The sequence below is a fragment of the Rhinolophus hipposideros genome (assembly GCF_964194185.1).
Source record: "Rhinolophus hipposideros genome assembly, chromosome: 19".
Taxonomy (NCBI): Eukaryota; Metazoa; Chordata; class Mammalia; order Chiroptera; family Rhinolophidae; genus Rhinolophus; species Rhinolophus hipposideros.
In genome coordinates, this window is record NC_138065.1 from 551,006 (window position 1) to 563,682 (window position 12,677).

The window sequence follows — 12,677 nt, forward strand, 5'->3', positions numbered from 1 at the left end:
TTAGAGATCTTTCAGAGATCTTCCAAGGCTTTTGTAGCTTTTCTAAATGCACCAAGACGATTAGTAAATTGTCTAATATTATAAATTACTCTGAAGTCATTTCACATTTGATATTAGAACTACATGAACACATTTACTTTATACTAACTGTACCATCCTCATACAAAAGCACTCCAGTACATTTCACAATTTCCCTGCGGTGTGTGTGAAACCGGGTCAAGAAAAAAATCCTCACTTGTACAAGATACAAGATTACTGTGTGTGGGCCTTTTTTATATCCCACTGAAGCCCGTGTTAAGCTTGGCCTAAAGGACAGAAAGCACCGTATTCCTATTTACAAGTGATTAGGGCCCAGCAGAGTTGAGTGGAGAACTGCAGATGGGTTGTCCCATTAGGATGTAAAACAAGTGCTTTGATGAGACTTCAAAGGTGGTTTTGATAAACCGTCAGCTACTAGATTTGCATCTAAATTTTTGCCTTTGGCGAGGCATTGCTGTTCTCCCCAGTATTTTTCTCACGGTTTAACCATGAAGGCCGGCTGCACAGCTAGCCTTAGACACAAATTATCTGTGTCCTTTGTAACGAGCCGATGTTAACTTGTTTGTATTTTGACTTTCAAGTGGATGGGTTAGTTTCCCTTTTCTGGGGAGTTTACACACTGACATCTAACGACCGACTGCAATATATGGCACTTTCAGTCACCTGCCTAAATAAGTGAGCCCTTTCAGTGAAAAGGTGGGTGGCTCTGAAAAGAGCCTTTGGTTCGGACGGGACCTGCAAGAGATGCGAGTAAGGTCACTTCTACTTGCCCTTGGCCTTGTGGTGGCTCTCGGTCTTCTTGGGCAGCAGCACGGCCTGGATGTTGGGCAGGACGCCGCCCTGCGCGATGGTGACCTTGCCCAGCAGCTTGTTGAGCTCCTCGTCGTTGCGGATGGCCAGCTGCAGGTGGCGCGGGATGATGCGCGTCTTCTTGTTGTCGCGAGCCGCGTTGCCCGCCAGCTCCAGGATCTCGGCCGTCAGGTACTCCAGCACGGCCGCCAGGTACACGGGCGCGCCGGCCCCGACCCGCTCGGCGTAGTTGCCCTTGCGGAGCAGCCGGTGCACGCGGCCCACGGGGAACTGCAGGCCGGCCCGCGACGAGCGCGTCTTGGCCTTGGCGCGCGCCTTGCCGCCTTGTTTCCCGCGTCCAGACATCAGTATGTAAATAAGCTGCAAACTCAACAAGGAGAATTAGCCACGTTGGATATGAAAGCAGAATGAGAGAAGCATTTATAGTAAGTGGAGGTAGGCTGTAGGCAAGTTTCCTATTGGTTCCTTAGTTACTGCGAAATACCCAATAGGAAGTCAGAGCCTACATTCTTCATGTATACAGGTCCTCGTATTTGTTTGCTCTAATCTAACCAGGCCTGATGAATTTTTAATCTTAATTGAATCCGTTTTTTCCCCCTCTCTAAACACTAGTAAAGGCAATGAGTAGCAGGAGTAATTGTCCTCATTGTCCTGACTTTTGGCTAGTGGTTCTTTTCTAGGATTGTGACGAGTGATTTTGGAAATAAATAGATGCATAGCAATTTCTAAGTAAATAACATTTAAGAAGTACTTCTATGCCAGGCTCTTCTTTAACTCTTTTAAACCTCACAACAGAAAAGAGGGAGAAAGGAAAAATTTTCAATTCTATTGGTAGCCCAAGTATTCTTAAACTATCTGAACAATGAAATTTGAAAGGAAGACCGGGATGCTTCAGCCCCTGACCCAGGATGACAAAGACGCTTCCGTTTCGAGCATATCTTACGTATGAGGTCTTCAGCGATCACCTTAAAGGTATACAGAGTGAGCAGTGTCCCTCCTCATTTTAGACATTGCAAAACTGAGGCACCCAAATTGGTTTTCTGACCCTTCTGAAGGTGACACTGAGTTAATTAGACCAAGGACTCTGATATCTTGACAGGAAAAGCCTTTGTCATTTCCCAGTGTCGTTCCCAACCATCCTCCCCTCCGGTTCTCATGCAGAGTTCTAATTATTTCAGAAAACTCACCCATCATCCTCCACGTCCTACATTCCATCCCTGCGGTTAGAGGGCTGAAAACAGCAAAACACATGTTTTGTACTTTATTTTGGTGTTGTTTAAAACACCCAGGATATGGTATTTTTGTTATAGTAGCCCCAGTGGGCTAAGAAACATAGTTTTTTTATTTTTTTAACACAAAGGTCAATTAGTAAAGGGCAGTTACCTACTTCTCTACAAAGGAATGCAGTCAGGAAAATGATGGTTAGTACCCATCTTTATCGATTTAAAATAACAAAATTATGATCTTACTTATATAATATTCATATTTGTATGTATGAACTTGCACAAAGTAAATTTCTGGAAGATTGGTGGCCAAAACGTCATGGATGGTGGACTTGCAATCTACTCTTATTTATTTTAAATTATTTATAGTGGTTATTATTTTAAAATAATGGGAAGTTTTATTTTTCAAGGAAGTTTAAAAACTCATTTAAATGTATTAATTAATGTAAATGAAAAGCTAAGAAAAATACATTCAATGTTGCTGAGAGATGCTGAAGACAAAATTGAGAAGTCCATGTCTTCTCGTCTGCCAAGAAGCAGGGGCCATGGCATTCCTTTTGTCCTAACTGTGCCTCCTCCTTCCCAGTCACAGATGGTCTCTGGGCCTCCTGTCACCTGTCTTTGTGGACTTTTTTCTTTCTTCAGAATTCTGTTAACTTCCCTTCAAATTCAAATTGTCTCCAGCCACCTCCATGGGGTTCCAGGCGTCCAGAATTCTCCCAAGGCCAGGCATCTTTCTTTCCCTCTAGAAATTCAGTTTTTCCCGTGTTCAGGCTCATCTTTGTTGGAGGAGATAGTGAAAACTTCCCATTACTCAAAGTAGAATCGGGGATGTAGTGCAGGTTATTTTTCTCTCTTTGGTTTGTAACTCAGAGACTGAAGCTCCAGAGATAATGTGGGTGTTTATTAGGGAAGGGGGTGTATAAACCCTCCTGTTAATTAAGAAAGGGATCTCAAGCGCTGGGTGGTTCTTACTAAATGCTATTCTTGTTAACTGTTAAAACGTAGCATAGTAATTGTAGACACTGGTGCAACCACATGAGCTTGACCAGAACCCAAGTGGGTAAGTTTAGCAGACTGCAAAGAGAAAACAACATGTAATTGGCCAAATAGTGTATGTAAGCAATGGCTAAGCCTCCCTTCCGGCAGACAGCTTTGGGTATGAATACCATCTCCTTTACTTGCTCCAAGTAAATGAAGCTATCTAAGGACAATCATGTCTCGTTCGTGAACAGAATATCTCAGGAGGTGAACCCCTTGAGATGTTCGGTAACACTTCTAGTATCTCTCAAATTCATGTACTTGTCCTGTGGCCCTGCTGTGTTTAAAGTTGGTGCCTGATCAGAATTAACAGGGCAGATTTATGAATACTTTTCTGGCTTCTCACCACTCACCACGTTTCTTCAGGATCTACTACAAACTCCAGGCATCTGACTTTTTTCTTAATTTTCCACCAATTGTTAAAAATTAACAATTGGTTAATTGTTAATTAACCAATTAACAATTGGTATCAGAATAGATGGCAAAAATAACTTTGAGTTTGGGAGGCCTGGTTTTTGGTTTGAGCTTGTCAAGGGCATGGGTTCAGGTGAAATATTAAATACTAGGAAGGATGAGAGAGAGGAAGGTAGACAGCATGCAGGCAAAGTTATTAAGGACCAGATGGGGAAAGTAATCCACACCTCAGGTGATCATTTTGAAGAAATATTACTACCCAGATTTCATCCCTTCAGGGGATTAAGACAATGGTTAGTGGTTGTCAAACTGTAGCATGAGTTCAATAACAAAGTTGGGTTGTTTTTTGGGGGATGGGGTGGGGGAGGGGGTAGGATCTTTTACAATCTGAAAAACAAAAATTAACTTGTAAGGCGTCTTTTCCACAACTCTATTTGCCTATGTTGAGAGTGTTTCTCATACAGTAGTTGCCTGACATGTTTGGGAAATGAAAAAAATTATAATTTTCTTTAAAGAGGTGTCCTGTTTGAGAAATTCTCCTTTAAATTTTATTTTTTCATCCAAAGACCCTGTCGTAAGTCACCTACATAAAGTGCTCATAAAACGAAGGAAAAAATTTATTATTTTTTGTAATAAGTCAACAGCTGATTCTCCCTGCTCTTCAGTCACCCAACCCCGAATCTACACTTGGCCTATTGACTCGTCTTCCTCAACCAAGGGCCGCTCCGGTATTCTGGGGATTATTTTTGGAGTCCGGGAAGTTTGAAAAAGGTTTACAAAGAAAAAGCAGCACACGTTGTCCACACGCCCCCCGACCGCTGTCAGCCACGAGGAGGCGCCAGATGGGCAAGGGCGGGAAATTCAAACCCTTTGTCCCCGCTTGAGCTGGAGGCCACCCTCTTTTCCCTTCAAATGGCATCCAAGAACAGCCCCAGACCCAGGAAATGGGAGGCCGGATTTCTGGGATGCAGAAAAAATTCAAACGGTTTAAGCTTGTATGTTGCCATCCGTAAACCAGAGAAATTAGAGAAATCTCATCTGTAAACCAAAACCTAGAGACATTCCCACAGAAGAGCCCACGGTAACCACGGGAGATTTTGCTTGTTTTGGCCAAAAGCCCAGGCTAGAGTGAGTTCCGACCCCAGAGACGCCCCCACCTGTCCTTTGTGCCACAGGGACCCTTCCTCCACCCACCGTACGACTGCCTGCCTGGGTCGTGCCTTAGTTCCTATTCAGCAACAACTCAGTTTAACAGCTTCATTGCCCCAAAACGTGCCAAGACAGGTACTGCAAGCGCAGGTATAAAAGCACCTGGAGGCTTAGAGGTACATGGAAGGTTTGAGAACAGGGGTGCAACACTACAGCAGTGTATTTCAGTCAAAGGCAAATGACCTCTCAGTTGACGTTCGAGTTTGCCTCAAGCAAGTCCACTTTTTTACCGGCAGGTTCCACGGAACTCAACCTATATAGCATTTATGCCACTCAAATGGCAGTTACAGCTCTCCTTTGACAAAATGGGTGGCTCTGAAAAGAGCCTTTGGATTCAAGAGTGCTGCACAGGCACTCACTTGGAGCTGGTGTACTTGGTGACGGCCTTGGTGCCCTCGGACACGGCGTGCTTGGCCAGCTCCCCGGGCAGCAGCAGGCGCACGGCCGTCTGGATCTCCCGGGACGTGATGGTCGAGCGCTTGTTGTAATGCGCCAGGCGCGACGCCTCGCCCGCGATGCGCTCGAAGATGTCGTTGACGAACGAGTTCATGATGCCCATTGCCTTGGACGAGATGCCCGTGTCCGGGTGCACCTGCTTCAGCACCTTGTACACGTACACCGAGTAGCTCTCCTTGCGGCTGCGCTTGCGCTTCTTGCCGTCCTTCTTCTGCGCCTTGGTCACCGCCTTCTTGGAGCCCTTCTTCGGGGCGGGCGCGGACTTGGAAGGTTCAGGCATAGCTCTCCCAACTCTGTAAAACAGCTTATCACGCCTTGTACAATTGTGTAGACCATTCAGCACATGGGTTTATATACAGCTTTCTATGTAAATGAAGAATGAGGAATTCTCATTTATGATTGGATGACCAGCACACCCTGTTTTTCCCCCTTTCTATTGGATAGACAATATTTTAGCCAATCAATTCTCTTACTAGCAAATCGCTATACTGTCTATAAAAGGATTACTTAAGGGTAGCAGTAGTTCCTCTCTCTTTACACACTTTTTGTTAGAATTTGAACTGGAATGTCTGGACGCGGGAAACAAGGCGGCAAGGCGCGCGCCAAGGCCAAGACGCGCTCGTCGCGGGCCGGCCTGCAGTTCCCCGTGGGCCGCGTGCACCGGCTGCTCCGCAAGGGCAACTACGCCGAGCGGGTCGGGGCCGGCGCGCCCGTGTACCTGGCGGCCGTGCTGGAGTACCTGACGGCCGAGATCCTGGAGCTGGCGGGCAACGCGGCCCGCGACAACAAGAAGACGCGCATCATCCCGCGCCACCTGCAGCTGGCCATCCGCAACGACGAGGAGCTCAACAAGCTGCTGGGCAAGGTCACCATCGCGCAGGGCGGCGTCCTGCCCAACATCCAGGCCGTGCTGCTGCCCAAGAAGACCGAGAGCCACCACAAGGCCAAGGGCAAGTAGAAGTGACCTTACTCGCCGGCCTCTCTTTTGCAGGTCCCGTCCAAACCAAAGGCTCTTTTCAGAGCCACCCACTTTTCCACTAAAAGGGCTTGTGTGTTCCTTAAGCCGATGATTGACAGTAACATTTACTGCAGTTGGTCCCTAGATATCAGTAAACACCCCAGAATAGGGAAAGTGACATCCAATTCGAAATGGTAACAAAAACGAAAGTTACCATTGGCCCATTAGAAAGACACTTTGTTATAGGTAATTAATGCCTATGAGGGTTAACCGGCCCTGAGGGTTAAACCGTGAGATAAAGATCAGGGGGGGAGAACAATCGTGGGTCAAAGGTGAGTTTCAGACGTAAACCTAGTAACCTACAGAGCAATAAAACCGCCTTTTTTAAAGCCTTTCTTAGGAGTTTTGCATCTTAATAGGGCAACTCATCAGTTCGCTCCTCTCCACCTCTGCCGGACCTTAATCACTTGGAAACAGGAATACCACCTACCTGCCCCGGAGCCCTGTCCTTTAGGCCAAGCTTAACACGGGTTTCGGCGGGACTTGAAAAAGCCGCACACAGGAATTTTGTACCATGTACAAGTCTCAGGATTTTTTCTTAACCCCATTTCACACACACCTCAGTGGAAATTTTGAAACCTGTGGAGTGCTTTTATATGAGGGTGGTATAGTTAGTGGAAAGTTAAATACGTGTTCATGTAGTTCTAATATCAAAAGTGAAACTACTTCAGAGTAATTTCTAATATTAGACAATTTACTAATCGTTTTGATGCATTTAGAAAAGCTACGAAAACCTTGGAAGATCTCTAAAATATCTAAATTTAAAGAGAAATCAAGAAGCTGACGTGATATTAGCCTTCCTGAATTTGAGTGAGGCCAAGAAAATAATTGACCAATCACATCTGGCGCGCGCCTTTTCAAAACGATGAAAAGAAAGCCAGTTTCAGGTACCAGAATTTAAAATTTTCCTCAGCAAACAGGATACATCGTTGTAATATTTACATTAAATTCTGCCCAGAAAAGGCAAAGAACGTTGTAAAGAAACGACACGAAAACAGTAGAGGCGAGAAAGGATTGAAAATATCAGAAGCTGCGAGGGTGGGTGGCAGGAAGATGTTAATTTTCGGTCTGAACACATCGGTGGCTCATGTGATCAGGAAGTGTGAGTCGCTACCAACCAATACGGTCTCCGCGAGGCGTAATGGACAGATGTCCGGCCCAATCAGAGCGGGAGTCTCGTTATATAAACTGTTGCAGGCTCCTGCCTTCAGCATAAGTTAGCTGGTTTCCAGAGGTCGCTATGGCTCGCACGAAGCAGACGGCGCGCAAGTCCACCGGCGGGAAGGCCCCGCGCAAGCAGCTGGCCACCAAGGCGGCCCGCAAGAGCGCGCCGGCCACCGGCGGCGTCAAGAAGCCCCACCGCTACCGGCCGGGCACGGTGGCGCTGCGCGAGATCCGGCGCTACCAGAAGTCCACGGAGCTGCTGATCCGCAAGCTGCCCTTCCAGCGGCTGGTGCGCGAGATCGCGCAGGACTTCAAGACGGACCTGCGCTTCCAGAGCTCGGCCGTGATGGCGCTGCAGGAGGCGTGCGAGGCGTACCTGGTGGGGCTGTTCGAGGACACCAACCTGTGCGCCATCCACGCCAAGCGCGTCACCATCATGCCCAAGGACATCCAGCTCGCGCGCCGCATCCGCGGGGAGAGGGCCTAAATTGCTTTTACTACCGAGAGGTAACCTAAACCAACCCAAAGGCTCTTTTCAGAGCCACCTACAATTACCGTGAAAAGAGTTGGGTGCAAATTGTTGTAAAACTTAGTCTAAGCCAGTTATTCAGTGATTTAACAAGTCATCCCAGGCTCACTGTACTGAACGTGCTGTGCATGACTAATATAGATTATGTTTTTAACTGTGGTTGGCGCTGTGCTGCACCTCCTTCGGGCAACGCAGGGTCTGTGTCCTGTCACTTTGGCTGACTGCACCGACTGGAGTCCCCAACCTGGGTCTTGCGGTAAACACTGGAGGCCCTTCGTGAACGAAATGAACAAGAACTGTGTCGTGGCAAGAACTACGCAACCCGGCTTTCTCAGCAATTCATTCATAAACAACGGCAGTCTTGCTCAGAAATAGTTGTGGAATGCACAAATACCTGGGATGTAGCTCAGTGCAATACTTTTACACTTGTAGCAAAGTTGTTACTGATAACACCACCACAATGTTCCTCCCACGTGAGTGGATTGACAAGATTATTAGACTCCCAGTCCTCATTGTAGCAATTCTGTATCTTTCCCAAATAGTGTTGGTTTAAGATTTAAGGCAAGGATACAAGATTTTAACAAAACGGGGGTGGTGTGGGGGAAGAAACAAAACCATCCCTGTACCTGGACGTTCTTAATGGCTATTTGTAATAGCCTGAAAGGGGCAACAGCTTAGCAGTTCCACTTACACATGATCACACAAATTCCATACATCCAGACAAGTGAATCCTACTAGCAATAAAAAGGGAGGCTATTGATATACCTAACAAGCTGGCTGGATCTCAAGGGCATAACTATTAGTGACAAATGGCCAGTCTCAAAGGTTACATGTTGTGTTATTACATTGATGTAACATTTTCAAACTGAAACCAGAGATGGATAACAGGTTAGTGATTGATCCAGGACTGGAGAGAAAGGTGGGTGCCTGTGAGCATGAAAGGGTAACATACAGAGTTCCTTGGTGATGATGGAACAATTTTGTTCCAGCTCTGCGGTTGTGGTTCCAAGAATCTACTCATGGGAGATTGCACAGGACCCTCTTCAATTACACACAGACGCGTAAATGAGAGCATGTGAAAACTGGTGAGAACTAAATAAGGATAATTGTATAGGATATCACCATTAGGGAAACTGGGTTCAAAGGACTTTGAAGTTAAGAAATAAGAATTTTTTTAAAAAAAACGCTGTAACAATTCTTTAGCATTTGCTACTTTGTATTGCTTAGGATTCTATGGCTTCCTTAACAAATTAATGAGATTCTTTTCATAAAACATCAGTTTGTTGCTTTTTTCTGGTTGTTTTAGTTATGACATCCATTTGGTTGGGATTCGGTTTATTTATGTTGGTACGTGATTTTGGAGATATTGCTGCCCCTACCTCAATAGGAAATTGAGTTTCAAAAGTTGATATTTGTAATCTCAAAGTTTCTGATGGATACTTGGTTGAGTTAACCCATGGTGCTTAGGAGAGTGTGCTTGGTACATCATAAATGCACAATGGTAAAGAAGAAAACATCACAAACCCAAAATGACGTCCCTTGTGCTAAATGCCCCAAATACCCAAACCAGATTTCATACCTGATCTAACTGCAATTTCAAATTCAGAAAGGTAATCAACCAGTCTGGAATTTTCTGGTCAAGCACCACTAAGCAGTATGTCTTGTGAGCCCTCTCTAACCCCGCCCCCACCCAAAAGAGTCAATCTATATGATAAAAACCTTCTCTTTCTGCTTCACCTGCTGAAAAGATGTACAGACCCGAGAGTAAGCCTTTCTTTTGTCAATAGCTCCCTTGCCCTGCCCTTGTCCCTCTGAAAACTTTCCATTTTTAGAGCCTCTCAGATCGCCATTATAGGTGGTAAATGGGATGTTGCCTGATTCATGAATTGCTTAATAAAATTAGATATTCCAATTTACTCAGCTCAATACTTTTCTGACAGTACAGATCATCTATTTTGAATACTCTTGCGTTCTAAAGACATTTATATCTTAATGGTCTCTTATACTAGCTTAGCATTTTTTATAATGCAAAAAGATAGGAATGCCCACATTTTTATTAATATTTCTGGCACTTGCATAAAATCCCTTTGCCTAGCTTCAGAGTTGAGGAGATCTGTGCTGGAATTCCACACAGCAGCCCCAGGAAAGCAGTCTCCCCTCCTCCCTGTGTCTTACCTAAGAGGAACAACATTAGCCCCTGGCAATTTTCGTCCTTTCCCTCTTCAATTCTTCGTTTTTAAAATGCATGTACTCAGTGTAAATGATAACATTGGACATAAATGGTGTTATGTGGGAAACGTTTTCAAATCCTTCCAGGTGCTTTCATCCTGTCTGTAATTTATAAATCATTTGTTTTTAAAAGCAGAAAACCAGGGCGATGGATAGGAATTTATTGTCAACGAACTAGATGCCAGTCATTCTGCTTTTACAACAACTAAGTTATCAACAAGAGTTTGTCCTTTTTAGTGACAAGGCCACTAACAGATTAACAGACACGCCACCATTAACGGCTTGAGAGCAGCCGCGCAGGGATTCCAAACCCCAAGCCTGGTTGGGTTGCTTGGAAATATTTTTGCCGATTCGTTTTTTAATATGCAAGTAGGGTTTATTAGTGATATATTCTCAGGGGAGAGAATGGGCCTAGCGGAGGTGGGGGGGGGGAGAGGGAGAGAGAGAGAGAGAGAGAGAGAGAGAGAGAGAGAGAGAGAGAGAGAGAGAGAGAGAGAGAGAGAAGGAATGAGTGGGCCAGAGAGCAGGGGCAAAGAAAAAGAAGCTGCCAATTCCTGTTTCTTGGGATTTGGGCCTTGTCAAATCCCATTCAATTCCAGTGTGGAAGAGATCCAAGAATATGCATCAGATGGACACACACACACACACACTCACACAGAAAGGAGGCGATTGCTGTACGTGTTTGGCACCCTGATTAGAATTTCTTATTTTCTTATCACCAGCAAATCTTCCATCCCCGCATTTACTAGGGGCGGGGACTCAGGACGGTTTCCCGCCTTCTCCTGTCTTTCGGTTTCAAACGAGGTCCGCCCACTTGTTATTTAAGAGGCTGCAGCGGCCAGTGTCTGGCAGACGTTCCCCAGTCTAGTTCTTCATCATGTCTGGTCGCGGCAAAGGCGGTAAAGGCCTCGGGAAAGGCGGCGCCAAGCGCCACCGCAAGGTCCTGCGCGACAACATCCAGGGCATCACCAAGCCCGCCATCCGGCGCCTGGCCCGGCGCGGCGGCGTCAAGCGCATCTCCGGGCTCATCTACGAGGAGACCCGCGGGGTGCTGAAGGTGTTCCTGGAGAACGTGATCCGGGACGCCGTCACCTACACGGAGCACGCCAAGCGCAAGACGGTCACGGCCATGGACGTGGTCTACGCGCTCAAGCGCCAGGGCCGCACCCTCTACGGCTTCGGGGGCTGAGTCCGACCCCGTAAGCTCGCTTTCTGCAGCAAAACCAAAGGCCCTTCTCAGGGCCACCGAACTACTCAAAAGGAAAAGCTGTGACAAGTATTACCTAACTCTCGGCTTGTAAAGTTAAACGCTTTCACTGAATTTAACGATGAGACATCGTCTCCCTGACTCGGTAGTGAAAGGAAATTTGGCCAGACCCCTGTAAGCATTTAAGTCCCTTAGTTGACAGTGTTTTTCCCCAGTCAGCCCCATTCAGTGGATGCAGGAATGGCAGGAATAATCCAACTCAAAGTAAAAACATAAGTGTGGTGAGGGATTGGAGTCGCTTCCGGAAACATTGCCGGTGCAGCAAGCCTCATTCATGAGACCAATGCCCAGGTGTAGCGAATGTTTAACTTGTCCTTATTACGAATTAAATAGCCATCTAAACAATCTACCTGGTCCCTTTTGATGACAATCCAAGGCTTCCGCTCCTTTACTGTAACGCACATAGGTTATGTTGAAGTCTTTAGTGATCACGTCAGTTTCACCATCACCTATATGCTGATTGCCAAGTTTGTGTTATAGTCCGGACCTCTCCCCTGAACTCAGTAATACCACTTAGTATTCTGGATTTCCTCGTGTCAGACCTGTCAGCAGAGGCCGGCTGTAGTTGGTTCCTTACGCAGCCGTCAATCCTTTTCTCAAAGATACAGATTTTTCAGTTGGCTGAATTATTCTGAGGACCTACTTTTAAAAATTTTTATAACTATATTGTAGTGTTTGAGTTGTCCATAAAAAACGAGGGGGGAAAATGTTAGGATTATTGCAGGCAATTAAGGGGGAGATGAGCGGACATGCTAGGGCGGAGGGAGGTGGCCGAGTGCCCACCGCGAGCCTGGCGCGCAGGAGCGAGCTCCTCCTTTACACCTGCCAGGTTCGGCCCCCCCGACTCCGGGGAAGTTACAGACCCGAGTTAGGACACTTGGCTCCGGGTCTGGTAACTACAGGGAGCGATAACTTACTAACTGCTTGGCCTCGGGCTTAGGGAGGGGCCGAACCTGAAAACAGGAATCAGCAAGGCCCACTTAGCGCCATTTAACCAACCCTCCTTCTAAAATTGGTTGTGATGACTGCACAGACTAAAAACCATTGACTTGTACACTTTAAATGGGTGAATAATGTCTTAATAAAAGTGCTACCTTAAAAAAAAGGACATTAGGCTTAAATGTCTCTAAGCAGTTTCACTTGCAAAGAAACTCAACAGAAATTCTGATAATGATAAACCAGCAAAAGTAGTATTTAGATTTTTCTTTTATCTTAGTTAAGGAGTTTAAATATTTTGCCCCAAATCCCGTAACTAGCAAGTGACCAAAGGGAGGCAAT

The 12,677-nt window shown here is 46.0% G+C and overlaps 5 protein-coding genes across 5 annotated transcripts; 3 read left to right on the forward strand and 2 right to left on the reverse strand.

Moving 5' to 3' along the window:
• Nucleotides 1-801: 801 nt before the first annotated feature.
• LOC308510703 (histone H2A type 1) lies at nt 802-1,194 on the reverse strand (the record flags this gene model as incomplete). The annotated part of the gene is made up of 1 exon (XM_081080424.1): nt 802-1,194. One exon carries the CDS (start codon nt 1,192-1,194, stop codon nt 802-804), a length of 393 nt encoding a protein of 130 aa, XP_080936550.1.
• A 3,897-nt stretch (nt 1,195-5,091) lies between these two features.
• On the reverse strand, nt 5,092-5,472 carry LOC308510716 (histone H2B type 1-N; the record flags this gene model as incomplete). The annotated part of the gene is made up of 1 exon (XM_081080439.1): nt 5,092-5,472. The coding sequence occupies one exon, from the start codon at nt 5,470-5,472 to the stop codon at nt 5,092-5,094; it is 381 nt and encodes a 126-aa protein (XP_080936565.1).
• Nucleotides 5,473-5,757: 285 nt separating this feature from the next.
• LOC308510701 (histone H2A type 1) lies at nt 5,758-6,150 on the forward strand (the record flags this gene model as incomplete). Its single annotated transcript, XM_081080422.1, has 1 exon — nt 5,758-6,150. One exon carries the CDS (start codon nt 5,758-5,760, stop codon nt 6,148-6,150), a length of 393 nt encoding a protein of 130 aa, XP_080936548.1.
• Nucleotides 6,117-9,812, forward strand: H3C2 (H3 clustered histone 2). The gene has a single exon (XM_081080396.1). It carries the CDS (start codon nt 7,451-7,453, stop codon nt 7,859-7,861), a length of 411 nt encoding a protein of 136 aa, XP_080936522.1. The 5' UTR covers nt 6,117-7,450; the 3' UTR covers nt 7,862-9,812.
• A 1,197-nt stretch (nt 9,813-11,009) lies between these two features.
• Nucleotides 11,010-11,321, forward strand: LOC308510723 (histone H4; the record flags this gene model as incomplete). The annotated part of the gene is made up of 1 exon (XM_081080448.1): nt 11,010-11,321. One exon carries the CDS (start codon nt 11,010-11,012, stop codon nt 11,319-11,321), a length of 312 nt encoding a protein of 103 aa, XP_080936574.1.
• Nucleotides 11,322-12,677: the final 1,356 nt, after the last annotated feature.

Bases quoted from the DNA above. Each gene is read 5' to 3' on its own strand.
- H3C2 (XM_081080396.1), top strand. From the start codon at position 7,451: ATGGCTCGCACGAAGCAGACGGCGCGCAAGTCCACCGGCGGGAAGGCC.